Source organism: Elephas maximus, chromosome 17 (genome assembly GCF_024166365.1).
Source record: "Elephas maximus indicus isolate mEleMax1 chromosome 17, mEleMax1 primary haplotype, whole genome shotgun sequence".
Taxonomy (NCBI): Eukaryota; Metazoa; Chordata; class Mammalia; order Proboscidea; family Elephantidae; genus Elephas; species Elephas maximus.
In genome coordinates this window covers 71,727,005-71,745,865 of record NC_064835.1, presented here as the reverse complement: position 1 = coordinate 71,745,865, position 18,861 = coordinate 71,727,005, and the positions used below count along the sequence as shown (strand labels likewise).

Here is an 18,861-nt window from a genome sequence, read left to right as displayed (position 1 = left end):
ATAAGCTGCATGGAACTCTTGTGGGGGTGGGGCCATGCAAATAAGGTATATGGAACCCTAATGAGGGGTTTGGTCAGTTTTGCCATACCACTACAGTTAAAGGGAAACAATCCCAGAGGTGGGAGGAGGACTTCACTGCCATGAAGAAGAGCCAGGAGTGGAGCACATCCTTTAGATCCAGGGTCCCTGTGTTGAGAACCTCCTAGGTCCAGGAGATAGAGTTGTAACCCTGAAGACAGCAAGAGACGGCATGGCAGCAGTGAGAAGTGACAAGAACAGGTAGCAAGCATGGTAGAGTACAGTGGCAGAGAAATGGCAGTAGCAGAACCAGGAGACTGGAGCTAGAGGGCATGGTGGGCTTCCTGGCCCACAGAGCAAGAGAGCTGAGCACCTTTGGGCGGAAGGCTTCCATGCGGAGTGGGATACCTCTGGGCACTTATTGCAGAGCTAAAGAGCTTTTTAACTCTTGCTTGAGCAGGGCAGAGGCCAGCCTGAGGGGCCAAGGGTGAGGCCTGTCTGCAGGCACCGCCAAGAAGCTGTTCTCAGAGAACAGTATCCTGAGTCATCCCTGACCCTGAATTGTAACTGTTATTTCTCTAATAAACCCCATAATCCTGACTATAGTCTGTGAGTTCTGTGTGGCTATTGCAACAAATTACCAAACCCAGCAGAGAAGTAGAGTGTGCCGTGGAAGAGACAGCTGGTGTCAGAATAGGTGGAAAGGTTGGAGAGGAGCTATGTCTGACCTCCACCTCACAGGAATCGGCCTTGGGCTGATGATCTTGACTCAGCATGCCATTTTTACATTTTTTATACTATTCATTAGGAAGATTAGCCTGCAGGCAAGGCTAAATACAGGATGGTTGGAATAAGAGGAGCACTGAAGGTTAGAAGACTAATTAGGAGAACATTTCAATAGCCCAGATAAGAAGTGAGGAAATGAGAAGTGTGCCAGAATGGCCAGTGGGAATGGATGGAAGGTGTGGATGTGGTAAAGAAATGTCTGTGGGAGGTGGCAATTGATCAGGCGAGAGAAGACCATAGGGAGGGAAGAACCAAAGGTCACTCAGAGGTTTCAAGCAGAGGTGATCGGGTGGTCAATGATGTTGGTAACAGAAACAGGGGAGTCAGAAGGATGAGCAGGTTTGAGGAGGCAGCCATGAGTTCGTTTTTTGGACGTGTTGAGTTTAAAGTCTTGCAGGATATCCAGGTGGAGGGAGATGTAAAGTAGGCAATTGGAAATTTATGTTTGGAGCTGGGTTTCAGAGTCTTTTACATAAACGTGCTAGTCAAACCAAATGGAGGGGCTGGTTGACAAAGCGGCATTTGTAGAAATCAGTCCTTCAGTGCACACAGAGAAGTAAACTGCCTTCTGTGAAACAGCTCTTCCCCGATACCCCCATCCTGAAAGCCCTACAAGCTACAGCCAATAGCTGGCGTACTTCAAGGAATGAAATCTTCTCTGTACCCAATTTTGGACACCTCCTGAAAGCTCCTTTTTTTTTTTTTCTTACCACAGCATTTTGACTGCACAGTTTTCTGTCATGACATGTTTTAAGACGGTTTTGTTTTTTCCTAGCAAGAAATCTATAGTAATTGCCTTCCTCCTCAATTCAAATTATTCACACATAAGAATTCCCTTTCACAGACATCTGAAAAGAGCTGTTTCTTTCCCAAAAGCAAAACAAGGAAATATAAGTATATAATAACCCGTTGCCATTGAGTCGATTCGGACTCATAGCGACTCTCTAGGTCAGACTAGAACTGCCCTACAGGGGTTTGCCAAGGAGCGGCTGCTGGATTGGAACTGCTGACCTTTTGGTTAGCAGCCGAACATTTAACCACTGCGCCACCAGGGCTCCAGTATTGGTATAGAGTAGACATACAGATCAACGGGACAACACTTGTTACGAAGCTACCAAAAAAACCCAAACCAAACCCACTGCCGACGAGCCGGTTCCGACTCATAGTCGACCCAGTAGGACAGAGCAGAACTGCCCCATAGAGATTCCAAGGAGCGCCTGGCGGATTTGAACCGCCAACCTCTTGGTTAGCAGCCGTAGCACTTAACCACTACGCCACCAGGGTTTCCTATGAAGCTACAAAAACAAACAAACAAAAAAAACAGTGGCTTCAAACTCATACATGTAAGTATGAAGCTACCGTATATAATAAATGTAACAAACTAAAAAGACTCCGCAAGGGTTTCCTTTATATCTGCCCTGACCAGAGCAGATGTTAAATAAAAGTTTAAGTAGAAAGGAAATTAATGGGATGTGAACATAAAGAAGCCATTATTTTTCAGGCTGGCCAAACCGCTGTTTGCGCGGTTTCGCTCCGGGCCCGGGTAGTGCGGTGGGGGGATAAAAACCCAGCGGCTAGTGTTTCAGCCGAAGTCACGTGGTAAAAACTCCGCGGAAAGAGTGGAGAGAGAGCTCGGGTTCTTCTACAAGAATTTTGCATCTTCTGCCTGCATTCCGCTGCCCGGCTACCAGGGCCCATCCGTGGGTGGCCCCGACCCACCCTCTCGGAGCCACCGGGGCGCGCAGTAGCGCGATCCGGACGCTGAGTTTGGTGTCACCGTGGAGCCTTTAATGAGAGAGTGCTGGGCGTCTCCCATTCATTCATTCATTCATTCATTCTTCAAGCACCCTTTGTTTCAGGGCCAGGGCCTGTGCTGCGCACCCTGGTGTACCTGATCTCACGCAACCCTACAGGACCCCTCGAGGAACGGATTTTATGCAGGAGACGCACGCGGCTGGATGACCGCGCTGCGCCCCATCACGGTGCGCGGCCCCTTTGCGGGAAAGCCCGGGAGCTCTCGGACGGACCGCGGGGCGCGCGGAGGCGACTGCACCCACCCCGGAGAGGACCTCCGCCCCTCCCCCAGCCTCCAGGACAAGGAACGCGGCTGCGTTCCATATTCTCCCGGGCCGGCCAACCCCGAAGGCCCAGACCCCAGCAGGTCCGAGCCGCCCCGGCAGGTGCCAACAAGCCGGGGCCGTCCGTCAAGCCGCGCCGCCCCGCAGTCGCCCGGAGCTGGACCCAGTGAGCGGGGTCGGGGCAGCCGCTGCCTGCGCCGGGATTCGGCTGCGCGGCCCGCACCCTCGGCTCGGGGCAGCGCCCCTGGCCCGGCGCCCCTCCCCCCGCGGCTGCGGCCGGGCGGGGCCCCGGGCGCTGACTGGCCGGAGCCGCTAGGGCGGGACGCCGGGTGTGAAGTGGATAGGCTCTGGCCGCGCCGAACTCCCGCCCCCCGTATCCTCCCGCGCCTCTCCCGCGTTGCATCATCTCCAGCCAGCGGCCTCTTTAGGAGGGCTGCAAGCGGCGAGCTCCGCTCTGACCCGGGCTCCCGCATCTCCCATCGCCCTCCCGGCACCTGCCTGTGCGCCCAGGTCAGGGGACTGCAGGGCGCCGGCTGCTAGAATCCGCGGGCACTGCAGGCCGACTTCGCCAGCTCCACCCGACTCCATCCCTTGGGAGAGCCCAAGTCCCCTGCATCCTCCAGCGCGAAGCTGCGGGCAGTGCCATGGAGAAGGGCAGTGAGACCAACGGCTACCTCGACGGCGCCCAAGCCAGGCCCGATGCGCCCCGGGAGGCAACGGAACGAGCACGGCGCTGTATCGGCTTTTTGCGGCGCAACGCGCTGGTACTGCTCACCGTGTCCGGGGTGCTGGCGGGCGCGGCGCTGGGCACGGCCCTGCGCGGGCTCCAGCTGAGCCGCACGCAGGTCTCCTACGTGGCCTTCCCGGGCGAGATGCTGCTCCGCATGCTGCGCATGATCATCCTGCCGCTGGTGGTCTGCAGCCTGGTGTCGGGGGCCGCCTCCCTGGACGCCAGCTCCCTCGGGCGTCTGGGTGGCATCGCCGTCGCCTACTTCGCCCTCACCACGCTGAGCGCCTCGGCGCTCGGTGTTGCTTTGGCGTTCATCATCCAGCCGGGGTCCGGCGCGCAGACTCTTCAGTCCAGCAACCTGGGGCTGGATGAGCCGGAGCATTCTGTTCCCAAAGAGACTGTGGACTCTTTCCTTGACCTGGCCAGGTAACGCTTTCCCACGTCCCCGAGGGCCCATCGGGACACGCCATCTCTCCCTGCATTCCAGTTCATACACCCACAGCCCGTCATATACTCCAAAGAGTTAATTCTTAAGTGGCTGCTGGTGGCCTTTAACTGTTTTTTTTAGTATCAAAATAACATCTGGAGTCTTTGCACCGCAGACCACGCCTTTGCAAACATCAACCGGGGCACGCAGTACAATGGCAAGTAGTTAGGCCGCATCTGTTAGCAAGAAGTAGTATAACCGTTAGGTGAGAGTGTGTCTTAGGAAAGAGTCAACCATCTCGCATGTATTTGGCTCCTTATACTCTTATATTGCCCTTATGGGCGGGCGGGGGGGGGGAGAGAACGTTCCAGCCACGCCCCAATGTCTTCATTCCATTCTCTACCGACTGGGCGGGAAAGAAATTGTGACTCTTGGCAGTCCCTGTTGTAATGTGGGGCCTTCTCCGTTTCAGCGCCTGGGCTTGGAGGAAGCTGACAGTTTTCTGAAGAGTTGTCAGTGGATCCAAGGATTACAGGACTAGTGTTAGTTGTGTGGGACCTATTGCCCAGAAACATTCCTCTCCTGGAGGCTTAGGACAGGTTGCTCTCCCTGCCCAAGGTCCGTGGCAGATGGTATTGTGAGTTTCAAGGGACTCTATTTGTGAGGAAAGTGTGAGTTCCAATAGGGAGTGAGAGAGAAGTCTCTTACTTGGCTTCACCTGCTTTTAGTGACTCTTAAAAGTTGCATTTCATCCCTTGAGATGAGGTAGTATAGTTCCTTTGGATTTTTCCAAGCCTCAGCCTCTCTTGGCTTCTCAGTTAACCCAGAGTTCACAGATGGGAAGACTGCAGCCTGGAGGCATCTGCTGACCCAGTCAGGTTCAGCTGAATGAGGAGTGCAGCTGGCTCCCACTCCAGGTGTCCGATGACTCTGGACTGTGAGCCTTGGGAGGTATGTTTTGTTGAGTCGTTGAGGCAGAGCTCATTGCTTGGGCTTTGGAAGCAGCGAACCCTGAGCAAAGTGACTTGACTTCCTGCTGTTTCCATTTTTCCCTTTGGAAAATGTGATGACTGTCTGCCAGTTGAAGCCCTGGTGGGGCAGTGGTTAAGCGTTCCACTGCTAACCGAAAAGGTCAGCAGTTCAAATCCATCAGCCGCGCCTTGGAAACCCGAAGGGGCAGTTCTGTTCTGCCCTATAGGGTCGCTATGAGTCAGAATCAACTCGACAGCAATGAGTTTGGGTTTTTTTGGTCTTCTACTTGAGAGAGGTTGTTTAAAAAAATGTCCAGGCCATTTACCTTGGCAGAGATCTCTGATGATGGAGACCAGACAGTTTTTACCAAAAGCCTAGTGGGCAGGCAAGGTGGCTTATTAGGATTTTGATGAGATCACGGCGTTTATTTGGTGTATGGCAGGCAGCTTGATGTTTGGAATCTTTAGAGATCCTTAAAGCTTGGGGATTTACTTTCAGGTGGGTGCTGGGGAAAAAAAAAGTCTACAGTGGTTGAGACATCAGCTTTGCCTGGGAGGGGAGGGATGATGGGGTTAAAGGATTCTTTCCCTCTGGGAACAGTCGCGGAGAGAGGGAGTATGGATGTTGAGCTCTGACCTGCTCGTGGTACCCTAGGGGGACAGTATTCCTTTATCTCAAGGGGCAGTAGCCAAAAACGGGTGCAAGTGTAGGGATGGGGGTGTTTCCTCATTACTACCCACCCCAGATCATGTTTTTCTGGCTTTAGTTCCAAGCCCCTTCAGCTCCTGCTTCTGAAGTGAGTAGTGACCCAGCGTCATAGCTTATGGGATCAGTGTAGGTTCAGGCTTCTCAATGACTTGGGCTGCGGATGCGGAGGAATGTTTAAGAGAGGCCTTGTCATCGCTTGTCCGGAATAAGCAGTGTTTCATGATGCTTCCAGTGGCCAACTTTGTGTAATCTATCAGTTGAGGGATAAAAGTAAGGTAGGTGGGTGGTATACTCCTATTTTACAACTGAGGAAACTGAGATACTAAATGATTTGCTCAAGGTCACTGAGTGGTTTATCGGAAGAGGGATTAGAAGGACTATGGGTCTCCTGGAAACCCTGGTGGTGTAGTGGTTAAGTGCTATGGCTTTTAACCAAAAGATCGGCAGTTCAAGTCCACTAGGCACTACTTGGAAACTCTATGGGGCAGTTCTGCTCTGTCCTGTAGGGTTGCTATGAGTCTAAATCGACTTGATGGCAACAGGTTTGGTTATTTTTGTTTTTTTTTCTTATGAGTCTCCTGCCCATGGTTCAGGGTTGTCTCTATTACACCCAGTCATCCCTCCAAGTCAGTGCTCCACTTCATGAGACCAAAGATAAGTATCTGTTAGCTACATTCTAGTCTAGTCTGTCTGAGGAATGTTTGCTCTGGGCCAAAAGAGGAACAAGGTAAGAGCATGACTGGATCAGGACAGACACACTTCCTCCAACCAGGGGCTGTGCCCCTTAAGTGACAGACAGTGTGTGCGCGTGCGTGTGTGTGGGCGCGTGTGCGTGTGTGCGCGCGCGTGCGTGCATGCATCTGCTGCTCAGATTGGGCTTTCATGGTGAGCAGTTTATGAGAGGAAGCTGAGGTCTACCCCACTTGGAAATGCTTCCTGGGTCTGGGGAGTCTCTGGGTCAATTTTTTAAAATTGCTGCCTTCAAAGAAACCTTTTTGATGCTGATTTTATGTGACTCTGGGCACGGTTTTTGGCAAAGGCAGGGGCCCAGGCATTTCTTGCTCGTAGGCACGTGGGTGAAATGGGAGTCCGTCAGTAAATAGCCCCAATTATCCAGCAGGCCTTTGCCTGGTAACTGTCCAGAATGTAGCCACCTGGAAGAAGTGGAAAAAGTCTCTGATGAATGAGCACTTTTGCAAAAGTCCATGCCCTTTTCTGGTGGTGCAGCGCCTTGGAACGCCCACCGGTTCTTTCTGCCATGATTTTGCATTTATTTTTTCAAGAAGGATTTACAAGTCAGAAAGAAATAAAGCTATGTTTTTGTTTTATTTGGTTTTAATTCCGAATACTGTTACTAAGTGGTTTGCTTTCCCAACACACCATGAGTTAGAAACCACAAAGTAGAATTGGAGGTTGAGGGGAGGCAGGTGCTAAAAGCAGGCCCTTGAAGAGCTTCTGAGAAGCAATGGTGGATAGCAGCCAGCAGGTGGGAAAATGACAAAAACAAAAGTCCCCCTGGGCAGCCCACAGCTCCACTTCCAGACATTATGAGACTTTCAGAACTGTGACCCATGCGACTGAGCTGTGACTTTGCATTCAAAAGGACATGGTTTCTGCCCCTGAAGAGACGGAAACCAGTCCTCGTGGAAACTCTTGATCCCCTAGCAGTGCTTACAGGTTTTGTGGGCCCTGGAGCATGGCCATAATTGTCCTGTGCCTCAGCCTCCTGATCTGCATAATGCGGATCATGGAATTCTTATAAAGGTTAAGCGAGTTATAATGTCTGGGAAGCTCTTAGAACATGGCTAGCCCAATACGTGTATGGAGTCCCTGGGTGGTACTAATGGTTAATGTGCTTAGCTGCTAACCAAAAGGTTGGAGGTTGGAGTCCACCCAGAGGTGCTCAGAGAAAGGCCTGGTTATCTACATCTGAAAAATCAGTGATTGAAAACCCTATAGAGCACTGTTCTACTTTGACACACATGGGGTTGCCATGAGTCAGGTGACTTGATGGCAACTGGTTAACCCAGTACATGCTTGCTCTTGATATAAATGGAGCCATACTATAGAGCGATTGGGTTTTTCCAGTTCACATGAGTTAGGGAGAATGGCCCCGTTTACATAGCCTGAAATAAATGAGGGTAAAACAAACAAACAAAAAAAACCCATACCCGTTGCTGTTGAGTCAATTCCTACTCATAGTGTCCCTGTAGGACAGAGTAGAACTGCCCCATAGAGTTTCCAGGGAGTGGCTGGTAGATTCGAACTGCTGACCTTTTGGTTAGCAGCCGGGCTCTTAACCACTACACCATAAGTGAGAGAAAAAAGACAAGTACTTGGATCTCTGACTCTGAGAGAGATTGAACAGCTTAAGATGACTTGACGCTAATATCGTTTTTAGGTAGTATGTTGAGAATTACGTGAACTCTGGAGGAAAAGAAGCAGACATTGGGAGTGACTTTGTTTTTGACTCATAGAATCACCACAGGAAATATGGAAACTGGAGAAAAGTCAAAACTAAACACTAAAGATCCTTCCATCGTGAAATGGGGCAGTAATCCTCACTATCCACCCTGATATTCACTTTCTTTTTCCCCTCCCTGACATGCTCATTGACTCCAAAGTTGACCTTAGTTTTTTCCAGCTGTGAAATGAAGGAATTGAGCTAACCAGTCTCTGACATTCTTTTGGGTGCTAGAATTTGTGGTTTTCAAATGGAGAAACAGAGTCAGAACTGCAAAGGAGGCAGGGAGGGGCAGCTCCTGGGCCCAGAGTTCCATGTGTCCTGCCAGCAGACGCATGGCCCGGGATACCGCCCTTGCGCAAGCACAACATTTTGTTCCCACAGACGTGGCAAACAGAACTGAGGGTTTTTCTGTTGCCTGGTTTTCTAGAATTTTTTTTTCCCTTGTGCTTGTCTTCCCAACAGTAGACAGTGCCATAAGCCTTTCTTCACTTCACAGAGGGAGGAGTGATGGACTTTCCTTTTCAATATACTGCCACGCAAACAGCAAAGAACACACTTCTTTAGTGGGTGCAAAGAAACCTATTTAAGACTAGGGTCTAGTATTAGCCCCTAGATTGCAAAGTCAAAGGAGTTAATTGTGAATCTGACTGTGAAAGATTATTTTATTATGTCTTTCTTTTCTGTAGATGAGATGAAGACTCAGCAAATCTAACAAGATTTGATTTAACAGAGATTTCTCAGCCTTACTAGTCACTAAAGTGGAAAAAAAGAATTGCAATTAGTAGTTTAAAAAAAAAAAAGCTTTAACTCAATGGCCTCGGAGAATACCTGTTTCAGACTGAACAGAGCATAAACCCATAGAGGCAGCTTGAGTATTTGATTAAGAGCAGATACTAAAGCCAACTACGTTGGTTTGAATCCCAGCTCTCCCACTTACTAGCTGTGTGTAGACAAGTCTTTTAACCTCTCTGTGTCTCAGTTTCCTTATCTGTAAAATGAGGCTCATAATAGCATCTACTACTGAGAATTGTTGTAAAAATTAAATGAGGTAATATTTGAGTACCTTGCCAATATTCTAGTGTGTCCCGGCCTTTCAGGGACAGCTGAGGGCTGCTTGAGGCGAAGAATAAGTGCTGCTCTTATCCTTATTCCCCAGAAAGCCTCCTCACCCCAGGGGCATAGCACCAACCTTTCCAGCAGGACTGTAAAGCTGGACATGGCCCTTAAAAAGAGGGTAGATAAGACCCCATGCCCGTAGTATGAGCCCACCACTCCCAGCCCTTCCTCTGCTCCCAGCCTTCTCGGGGGTACCAAGATCTGAAGGGGCATGTCCCTGTTAACTGGCTGTGTAACAATAAACACTGGGGATAATAATTATTTGTCGAATGTACATACTGTGGGATATCCTGTCCTGGCAAGTCTTTGAAAGTCCCATATATTTAGTAAAGAATTTTTGAACTTAAATAAAAGGAAATAACTTCTGGAACAAAAAATACACCTAATCAAAAGTAACTTGTTTTCCATTCTTCTCATATAGAACAGAGAAATGCATACCACCCCTGACAATAGGATCAGAAGAACAAACAATTCCAGATGTAAAGAGGGAACGTTTTGTTTTTCGGGGTGTTTCCATTGCGTGAGCTGCCTGGATCTGTAGGACAACTCTGACAGCCATCCTGCTTCTGCTAGTTCGGCCTCAGCGCATACCATCTTTTCTGTTTATTTGCTGTAAATAAGTCTCCAAGGATTCTTACAGCACTGGAAAGGCTTGTCCATTCATTTTCTCCTGATTTGCTCTGACTTGGGTCCCTGGATTTAGTAGTATGGTCTTGGCGTTTTTGCAAATGGTTTTGGCTTTGACCCACAGTAAGAAATCCATTTTACATTATGACATCCACACACACACCCTCCCCCCCGCCCCCCCAGGACATATACACAAACTGAAACACAAATTCCATAAAACAATCTGTAACGCGTGATACATGCTGATATTTTCCCTTCTGTCTAATGTAGCTCATCTTTTACAAAATGCTGGTTTTGTGCCAATAAATTGATACCAGAGTCTACTAATGTTTGAGAAACTTTGGTCAAATGTATATATGGTTTTATGTAATTCAAGTAAATTTCTCAGGATCAACTAACAAAAAAAGGAGATATTTGAGAACTTAAATAAGATGAGGAGCTTGGTGGTTAGAAGTTCTCTAACCCAGTGAAATCGAGTGCTCTGCAGAGGTGGACATGAGAAGACCATTTGTTCCTTTTTATTTCTGGGCTCTGTATCTCAAAACTAGATCTGCACTGTCCAGTACGGTATCCACCAGCCATATGTGGGAGCCCAGGTGGCACAGTGGTTAAGAGCTCGACTGCTAACCAAAAGGTCTGGCAGTTCCAATCCACCAACCTCTCCCTGGAAACCCTATGGGGCGATTCAACTCTATAGTGTCACTATGCATCAGAATCAACTTGGCAGCAATGGGTTTGTTTATTTAGGCACATGTGGCTATTTAAATTTACCTTTTTAAAATGTAAATAAAATTAAAAATTCAGTAGCACTAGCCACATTTCAAGTGCTCGGTAGCCACGTGGCTACCATTCTGGACACCACAAACATAGAGCATTTCCATTATCCAGAAAGTTCTATCGGACAATGCTGGTCTGGATGGAACATGCATGGGATATGCATCAAATTAATGTCTCTGGGTCTTGATTTCTCCATGTACTAAATGAAGCGTTTGAATTGGGTCACCTCGGAAATCCCTTACAGCTCATATGTCTCTCATTTTGGGAGCCCATGAAGTTACCGCGTGAATGTGAGGGTTGGGAAAAGTGGCTGTAGACAGAGCTCTGGGAAGCAAAACTGCTTGTATTACAAGCAGCTGATCCCTGAAGACAGGGAAAGCCCAGGGGTAAGGAAAAGCTAGAGGGCACTGCAGTGTCTGTGCTGAAAAGCCAAGGAGAAAAGGGTAAGTGGAGGGCAGAATGATGTTGTACTTTATCCTGCAGCCTGAGTTCCTTGCCCTGGGAGGGAGCTGCTGCTGACTGTGGCAACCAGAAGGACCAAGTAAAAGGAGCCTGTTTTAAGTAGATGCGTGAGCTTCAGCCAACAGCCCCCAGGGAATTTCTTTCTATAGATTAACAACTGAGAGCTGAGGTATAGAATCTAAAGAAAATTCGGTCATCTCATTGGAAGGATGTATCTTTTGGTTGTAAAATAAAACCTCCTTCCTAATTCACACTGTTACCTTTTAACTTTTTAAAACTATTTTGATGTATGATTTATATACAATAAAATGCACCCATCTTACAGTTTGCAAAAGTACGGTTCAATGAGTTTCGACAAGTGGATACTCTCGTGTAACCACCAACACAGTCAAGACACTGAACATTTCCATCATGCGTGATTTCTCAATAATCCCAGCTCTCTAACCCCTGGCCACAGGCGGCTGATTTGCTTTCTGTCACTATAGATTAGTTTTGCTTTTTCTAGAGTTCCAGATCAGTGGAGTCATTCAATATATACTCTTCTTTGTCTGGCTTCTTGTGTGTGTGTGTGTGTGTGTGTGTTAGGTAAAAGTTCACAGAGCAAATGAGATTCCCATCTGATAATCTGATAGTTTGTACATGAAGTATTTAATGGCTTTGGCTTCATTCCCCACAATGTGTCAGCACTCTGCTCATTTCCGCCCTAGTTTCCCCTTTCCTTTTGTCCTGCTTTTCTACCCCTTCCTGCCTTCTCTGCTTTTGGGCAAATGTTGCCCTTTTGATCTTGTGTAATTGATTGTTCTAAGGAGCACATTCCTCTCAGGTGTTAGTGTTTCTGTTATGAGCTTGTCTATTGTTTGGCTCCAAGGTGGTCTTAAAGAATGGTTTTAGTTCCTAGTTCCTGGTCAGAAGGGTGTCTTAGGGCCATAGTCTCCGGAGTTCCTCCAGTCTCTGTCAGACCAGTAAGTCTGATCTTTTTTGTGAACTTGATTTTTTTGTTGTACATTTTTCTCCTGCTTTGTCTGGGACCCTCTGTTGTGATCCAGTCAGAGCGGTTGGTAGTAGTAGCTGGGCACCATCTAGTTCTTCTGGTTCGGGGTCATGTAGGCCGTGGTTCGTGTGCTTCATTAGTTCTTTGGATTAATTTCTCCCTTGAGTTTTTGGTTTTCTTCACTCTCCTTTGCTCCAGATGGGAAGAGACCAATAGTTGTATCTTAGATGACTGCTCGCAAGCACCAAAGCAGGATGTAGAAATACCCTTTATGAACTGTGTTGTGCCAGTTGATGCAGATGTCTCCAGAGTTTGTGGTCTTTTGTCTGGTTTCTTTTGCTCAGCACAGTGTTGTTGAGATTAGCCATGTTGTTGTGTATATCCTGTTTGGTTCCTTTTTATTGCCAAGTAGTGTTCCATTACACGGGTATATCACAATTTGTTTATCCGTTCATCTGCTGATGCATATATGGGTCTGGGGCTATTATAGATAATGCTGTTATATGTACAGGCCCTTTTTGCTGACATATATTTTCATTTCTCTTGGGTAAATATCTAGAATTGCTGGGCCATATAGTTATAGTACATATGTGTTTAGCTTTATAAGAATCTGCCAGAATACATCTTGGCCTTTGTAGGAACTTGATTTTTTTGGCAAGAGTTGCCATTTTGTCTCTAGTATACTCTTTACCCTTCTGTTCCTATTAGGTTTTGTAGACTAGGTATTGTGGACTGTCTGAAAACAGGTCGGTGTGTCAGTGGCTGTTTGGTCTAGAAATTCTGGGTTAGGGTCAGAGTCTATTCTGGGTGAGACAGGGGTTTACAGGCCTGAGTTACTGCTCATAATAAAGAGACCAAGAAGGCCACTTGGAAGGGTTTAAACAAATAGAGTTTGTGCTCTTTGGAAAAGAGTGCATTTCAGAGCTGTGGGAAAGGCTGTAGTTGTCCCGGATGGCCTAACAGCTAGTCCCTGAAGGAAATTGTTCCCTGTGGGGCAGGTGGAGGGCTTCTAACCCGGCTCTTTCCCTAACTTCCCAGTCCTCTTGGGGAGAGAACTCAGTAGCTGGCTTAGTCTTGGTACTACTGAGAACCACCATGTGGTGGATGTAGGAAAACTTGGTTTAGGCACGTTTTTGCTTTTAACCTAGCAAATGGAAATAAGATACCAGATCTATCCCACAAGATTGAAATGTGTAAGAAAGTTGCTTTGTAATGCAAATAATAGCAAATATAGTTGCCATTCATCTATATGGGGCCCTGGTGCCATTGCAGTTAAAGAGTTCAGCTGCTAACCAAAAGGTCAGCAGTTCGAATCCACCAGCTGCTCCGTGGAAACCCTATAGGGCAGTTCTACTCTGTTGTATAGGGTCGCTTTGAGTTGGAACCAACTCGATGGCAACGGTTTGGCTTTTGACTTTATTCATCTATGCATTAAAGAACAGCCAACTTAAGTTGCTATTCTGTTTCTACCTTTTTTTTTTAATAAGTAAATATACCTTCAATAGGAATTGAATTTCTGGTTACAATTTTGCAACGGTTAATTCAGTGAAATACCACTTTTTGTGTGCTAAAATGCAGGCATGCACTTGCTGGTGTTCTGTATGTTAAAGACAATTCAGGTTTCATAGACAGGAAAGTTTGGGAAATGCTGTTCTACAGTCTCTAAAGGGTGGCTGTCCTGTGGGATCACCCTAAGTGTTCTAATGAAGTTGTTTTTGCATCTCATTAACTAAAAACTCTTGGCTGGTATATTAGTTATCCAAGGCTGCATAACACATTACCACAAATTCACAGCTTAAAGCCACACACATTTATTATTTCACAGTGTCTGTCTGTGGTTTAGGAATCCTGGCATGAATTAGCTGGGTTCCCTGCTTCAGAGTCTTTTATAAGGCTGCAATCAAAGTGTCACCCAGGGCTGGGGTCTCATCTGAAGACGTGACTGGAGAAGATTCTACTTCTAAACTCATGTGGTTGTTGGCAGAATTCAGTTCCTTGAGGGTTGTTGGACTAGGGCCCTCAATTCCTAGCTGGCTGTTTGGCTGGGGGCCACTTTTAGTTTCTTGCCACTTGGGACTCTCCAACATGGCAGATTGTTTCACCAAAGTGTGCAAGCCCAGAAGGCAGTAAAGAGAGTCTGCTAGGCAAGATGGAAGTCACAATCTTATGTAACCAAATCATGGAAGTGGAGGTGATGTCCCATTAGGAATTTCACAAGGGCGTGAATACCAGAAGGCAGGGATCACTGGGGCCATCTTAGAGTCTGCCTGCCACAACTGGGTTGAAGTCAGATTTGCTTCCCTCCGAAATCAAATGCTCTGCAGATAGTTAACTGGAGATTCTAATCCTAGGTGACCAGCTGAACCACAGAAGTAGAAATTAGTGGTAAGTTTGGCACAAACTATAAAGGATGAGTTTGTCAGATGTTTCTTGTAGTATGTGGGTAGAACAAATGGACTGTCAGCTGGAATTCTTTGTACATCAGTCAAGACTAGCATCCCACCCAGAGCCTGACCCAAGGGAGACCTTACATAAAAACTGTTTGCATGAATAAATTTTGACTTCAAAATGTAGCTTAACTCGATCAGCTCTATTGCTCTCCTTTTATAACAAGTATAGAAAGTACTATATAATATCCTTTTTCCTGAAATGAAATCCATAAAGAATTTACCGACACATAATTTCAAAACATCAACATGACTTACCTGTAACATAAAAGACAAAAGGAAACCCTGGTGGCGTAGTGATTAAGAGCTATGGCTGCTAACCAAAAGGTCAGCAGTTCGAATCCGCCAGGTGCTCCTTGGAAACTCTGTGGGGCAGTTCTACTCTGTCCTATAGGGTGGCTGTGAGTTGGAATTGACTCGACAACAATGGTTTTTTGGTTTTTTTTTTTTTTAAAGACAAAAGGAAAATAATTTATAATAAAATAATGTGTTTCAGTAGGTAAATACTCTAAAACAAAGTAGTTGGATGCTTGCTTCTGAATTTAGAATCACCGTTAGTTAATGAGACAGCTATAAATGCAGACTGATACTTGATACCTGTGCATGGAATTAAAGACTCGCTCGGATCCTACAAGTTGCCACTGGTGATGTGATTTTCCAGCAAGATGAACTACTCTTAGAAATATTCTGAACAAAACAAAACAAGCCTCCCACGATTTTCACAGTAGCTGGATGCTTGGAAAATTCAGTATCTGTTCAAACTGTGCGAAAAACACTTTGTGTTGGAGGTTGTCTAGGCTCATAATCATAAATGAGGTTTTCATCCACAGGTATGTCATATACAGCACGTTGAAAAGTCACGTGGGCCTGGAGACAATTGTGCAGGACTTGGCCGCACATAGCAGGACAAATGGCTGGCTCCTGGTACTTCCTCCCCCACGCACTCCCCCCCAGTTCCAGGAATGTCTTCCAATCATTGTGACAATGAAAACATCCCCTTGGATTTCCTCAGCAGGCAGTGCCACTCCCCATTGAAAAGCACTGCAGTAGCACTTAACCTCTAAGGGAGAGGCAAGTGAGGCAGTTATTATGGTTCATTTGGGCACAGTTAAGCCTAAATATAAAGGGGGTACGAGAATAAAAATTGGTGGGTTCAAAATATCTCTTGTGGCCAAGCAGACGAGGCACAGTTGGGTGTGGAAGGAGAGATAACACCATGTTGGGCTGTTATGAATCAGCACCTTAAAGCAGATGCTGTAAACGCTATGTTTTAAGAATACTGACAAAATGAATTCTTTTCCAACAGAAACCTGTTGCCCTCAAATCTAGTGGTTGCGGCTTTCCGAACGGTAAGGTCTTGATACTTTGCTGAAAGTATGAAATTTGGGGCGGGGGGCGGGGCTCAGTATAGAAATGACTCCTGTATGACTAGGTACGGTGGAACAGGGAGAGACTGTTGTTAACAAAACCTAGTGATATTGGTCTATGTTTTTATAGGTGGGCCCTGAAGTTTAAAAAAACAAAACTTCTAAAACATCCTCCTGGTTCCAGCATCTTTTCATATCACTTGAAAAATACCCTCAAATCACATTTTGGCTGTCTCTTAAATATTTTGGAATTTTAAAAATAAACTTTTTTCCCTCCCCCGACTATAAAAGTAATATGTGCTCATTACCAAAAAATAAAATACAAAAAAGTGGAAGAAAAGAAAAATCACTTGTCATCACTACCTCAGAGTCCCTGGCGGGTACAGAAGGTTAAACACTCAAGTACTAACAGAAAGGCCGTCAGTTCAAATCCTCCCAGAGGTGCCTGGGAAGATAGGCCTGGCGATCTGCTGCTAAAAGGGCACCGCCTTGAAACCCCCATGGAGCAGTTCTACTCTGCGTACATGGGATTGCCATGAGTCAAAATAACTCAGCAACAACCAGCAACAACAGCCTCAAACTAGAGCTCTCCCTTGTTAACATTTTGTTAACATCCTTCAGGTAGGTTTTTTCTATGCATGCACACACATAATAAAAATAAGCTCGTGCTCCACATTGTTTTGTAGCCTGCTCTTTTATAAGGCAGTGTCTTGTGAACATTTCTCATGTCAATAAATAGCCTTCACTAGCAATTGGACGGTTGCTAATGGCTATAGAGTATCCCACTGTCTGAGCATCCCCTAATTTTCCTCTGTCAATGGATGGGTATTCATGTTGCTTCTAGTCTTTCCCTATTTTTAGCAATGCTACAAGTAACATCCCTCTAGATACTCTTTAAACAGAAAAGGAATATAAATGTCTAGATGAGATTGTCTAATCTGATCACCTTTTTCCAGCAAAACTTTTGTGTTTCCATGTACAACCTCTCCTGGTTTTGTTTTCCTTTTCATCAGAATAGAAGCACAGGTGTGACTGGTGTATATCATGTGAGCTAGAAGACATGCGGGTGGGTTTTGTTTCTCCTGCTACCTTGATCATGGGACAGCTGGTCACTGCTGCTCTGAAGCCTCAAAGACAAGCTTGGAGCAGGCCTCAGGGCCACGCTACCTTAATGGGCTCCTCTGGACAGTTCAGGAATCGGGCGTCTTTAGAAGGGGTCAGAAGGACTGCTTTATAGCAGATTCCACTTGGTGGTGCCCGGTGCACAGGCAGCCCTTGTGTGCCCCATCAGGAGGATGGGCAGTCAGCCATGGGACCAAAGTTGGAGAGACATTGCACTTCTGATAAGTGAGTCTCCCCGTCATTTGATGGCCAGAAAATGCCATCCTGCCTCACATCCCTTACTCTGGAGAGTGGAGGTCCAAGCCAAATTAGAAACAGATGCTGAAAAGCAGTCACGCTCCAGTAGGTTCTGGAACAAAGTGGAGCATAAATAAATGAATGAAAATAAAATGACACGTTGAAAAATGATCTCTGGCATTTTGGAATTAATACAAAGCCTATTCAGATAATACGAACTATGGGCTGCCTGGGGGCATGAAATTGCACAGACCTCCTCCTCCAAACCATTGCCCAAGGAATGTTAGGATATTCTACCTGTTTCTTTGGGTCTCCACATAACCCAGGGGCCTCTTTGGAGTACACGCTACTTTGGTGTTAATGTAACTTTTACACAGTTCTCAAAGGCCCTCGTTAGTCCAGCCAAGGAGGTAAGGCATGTCCGTAACCCTCAGCTTGAATAATAGTGCAGATAGCCCAGAGACCCAGCAGCCCTCTTGGTTGCTCTAGATGACCTGTGAACTGACAGCGGGTTTTTCTTTTTCTTGCTCACAGTATGCAACCGATTATAAAATGGTCACCTACAACACAAGCTTTGGAAACGTAAGCGTTGAAAAGGTAAAGCTATTTATAAGATCATTTGTGAAAAATAATCTGGAAAGCAAATAACATTTCTTAACTGAAGGGACACACTTGATGCCTCTTCTCCTCAGCAGGGTTTAAAACTTCGGAGTTTGAATGGACTATTTGAAACACGTGAGTTAGGTTTGCTGATGGGTCATTTACCAACAGAGATATGCAGCGTCTATATAGCTCTGGGATCCTCAGTGGAGCACTTTAATCCAATTGAAACTAACATCCCTTTCTTCCAAAAATATTTTATAACACCCCTTCTATTGTCCTGAAATCCTAATAGGTGATTTAACCTACCTATATAACTTTAAAAACAACATGATGGAGAATAAAAGTAATTTATAGTAGAACAATATGTATTTCAACACGTAAAGGCACAACTATCCAAGGAAACATAATGAAGTTTTTCAGATACTTGCATCTATCTGGAATGATTAAAGTTGTCTTTAAAAGCAATGAGACCATTCAAGGAGCCCTGGTAGGTCAGGGGTTCAAACCCACCAGCTGCTCCAGGGGAGAAAGATGTGGCAGTCTAATCCTGTAAAGATGACAGCCTTGGAAACCCTCTTGGACAGTTAGCTCTACTCTGTCCTGCCTGGTCGCTATGAGTCAGAATCAACTCGACAGCAACAGGTTGACGGAGACAGAATTCAACTGAATATTGTTGGCACTTTTTTTAGGGGAAAGTTCGTCCTATAGGGTAGCTATGAGTCGGAATCGACTCGAAGGCACTGGGACTGGGTTTTTGAGATAAGGGCTAAATAAATATTTTGGTATATGTATATAGAACCACCCTGAATGCAACAGCTACGACTGCAGACTGATAGAAATGTGTGGTGCTGATGACCAGGGTATTATCAGCACTTTGGCAGTTGGTGATGTAATTTTCTAAAAGGGAGAACAACACTTGGTAAAGT

At 46.3% G+C, this 18,861-nt stretch overlaps 1 protein-coding gene across 1 annotated transcript in view; it reads left to right on the top strand.

The window, feature by feature from the left end:
* Positions 1 to 3,299: 3,299 nt before the first annotated feature.
* Positions 3,300 to 18,861, top strand: part of SLC1A4 (solute carrier family 1 member 4) — a 31,413-nt gene continuing 15,851 nt past the window's right edge. Inside the window, exons 1-3 of the mRNA XM_049856735.1 lie at positions 3,300 to 4,038; positions 15,913 to 15,955; positions 17,867 to 17,929. Coding sequence (XP_049712692.1) covers positions 3,527 to 4,038; positions 15,913 to 15,955; positions 17,867 to 17,929 — 618 coding nt within the window. The 5' untranslated portion in view covers positions 3,300 to 3,526. The remainder of the gene's footprint in view (positions 4,039 to 15,912; positions 15,956 to 17,866; positions 17,930 to 18,861) is intronic.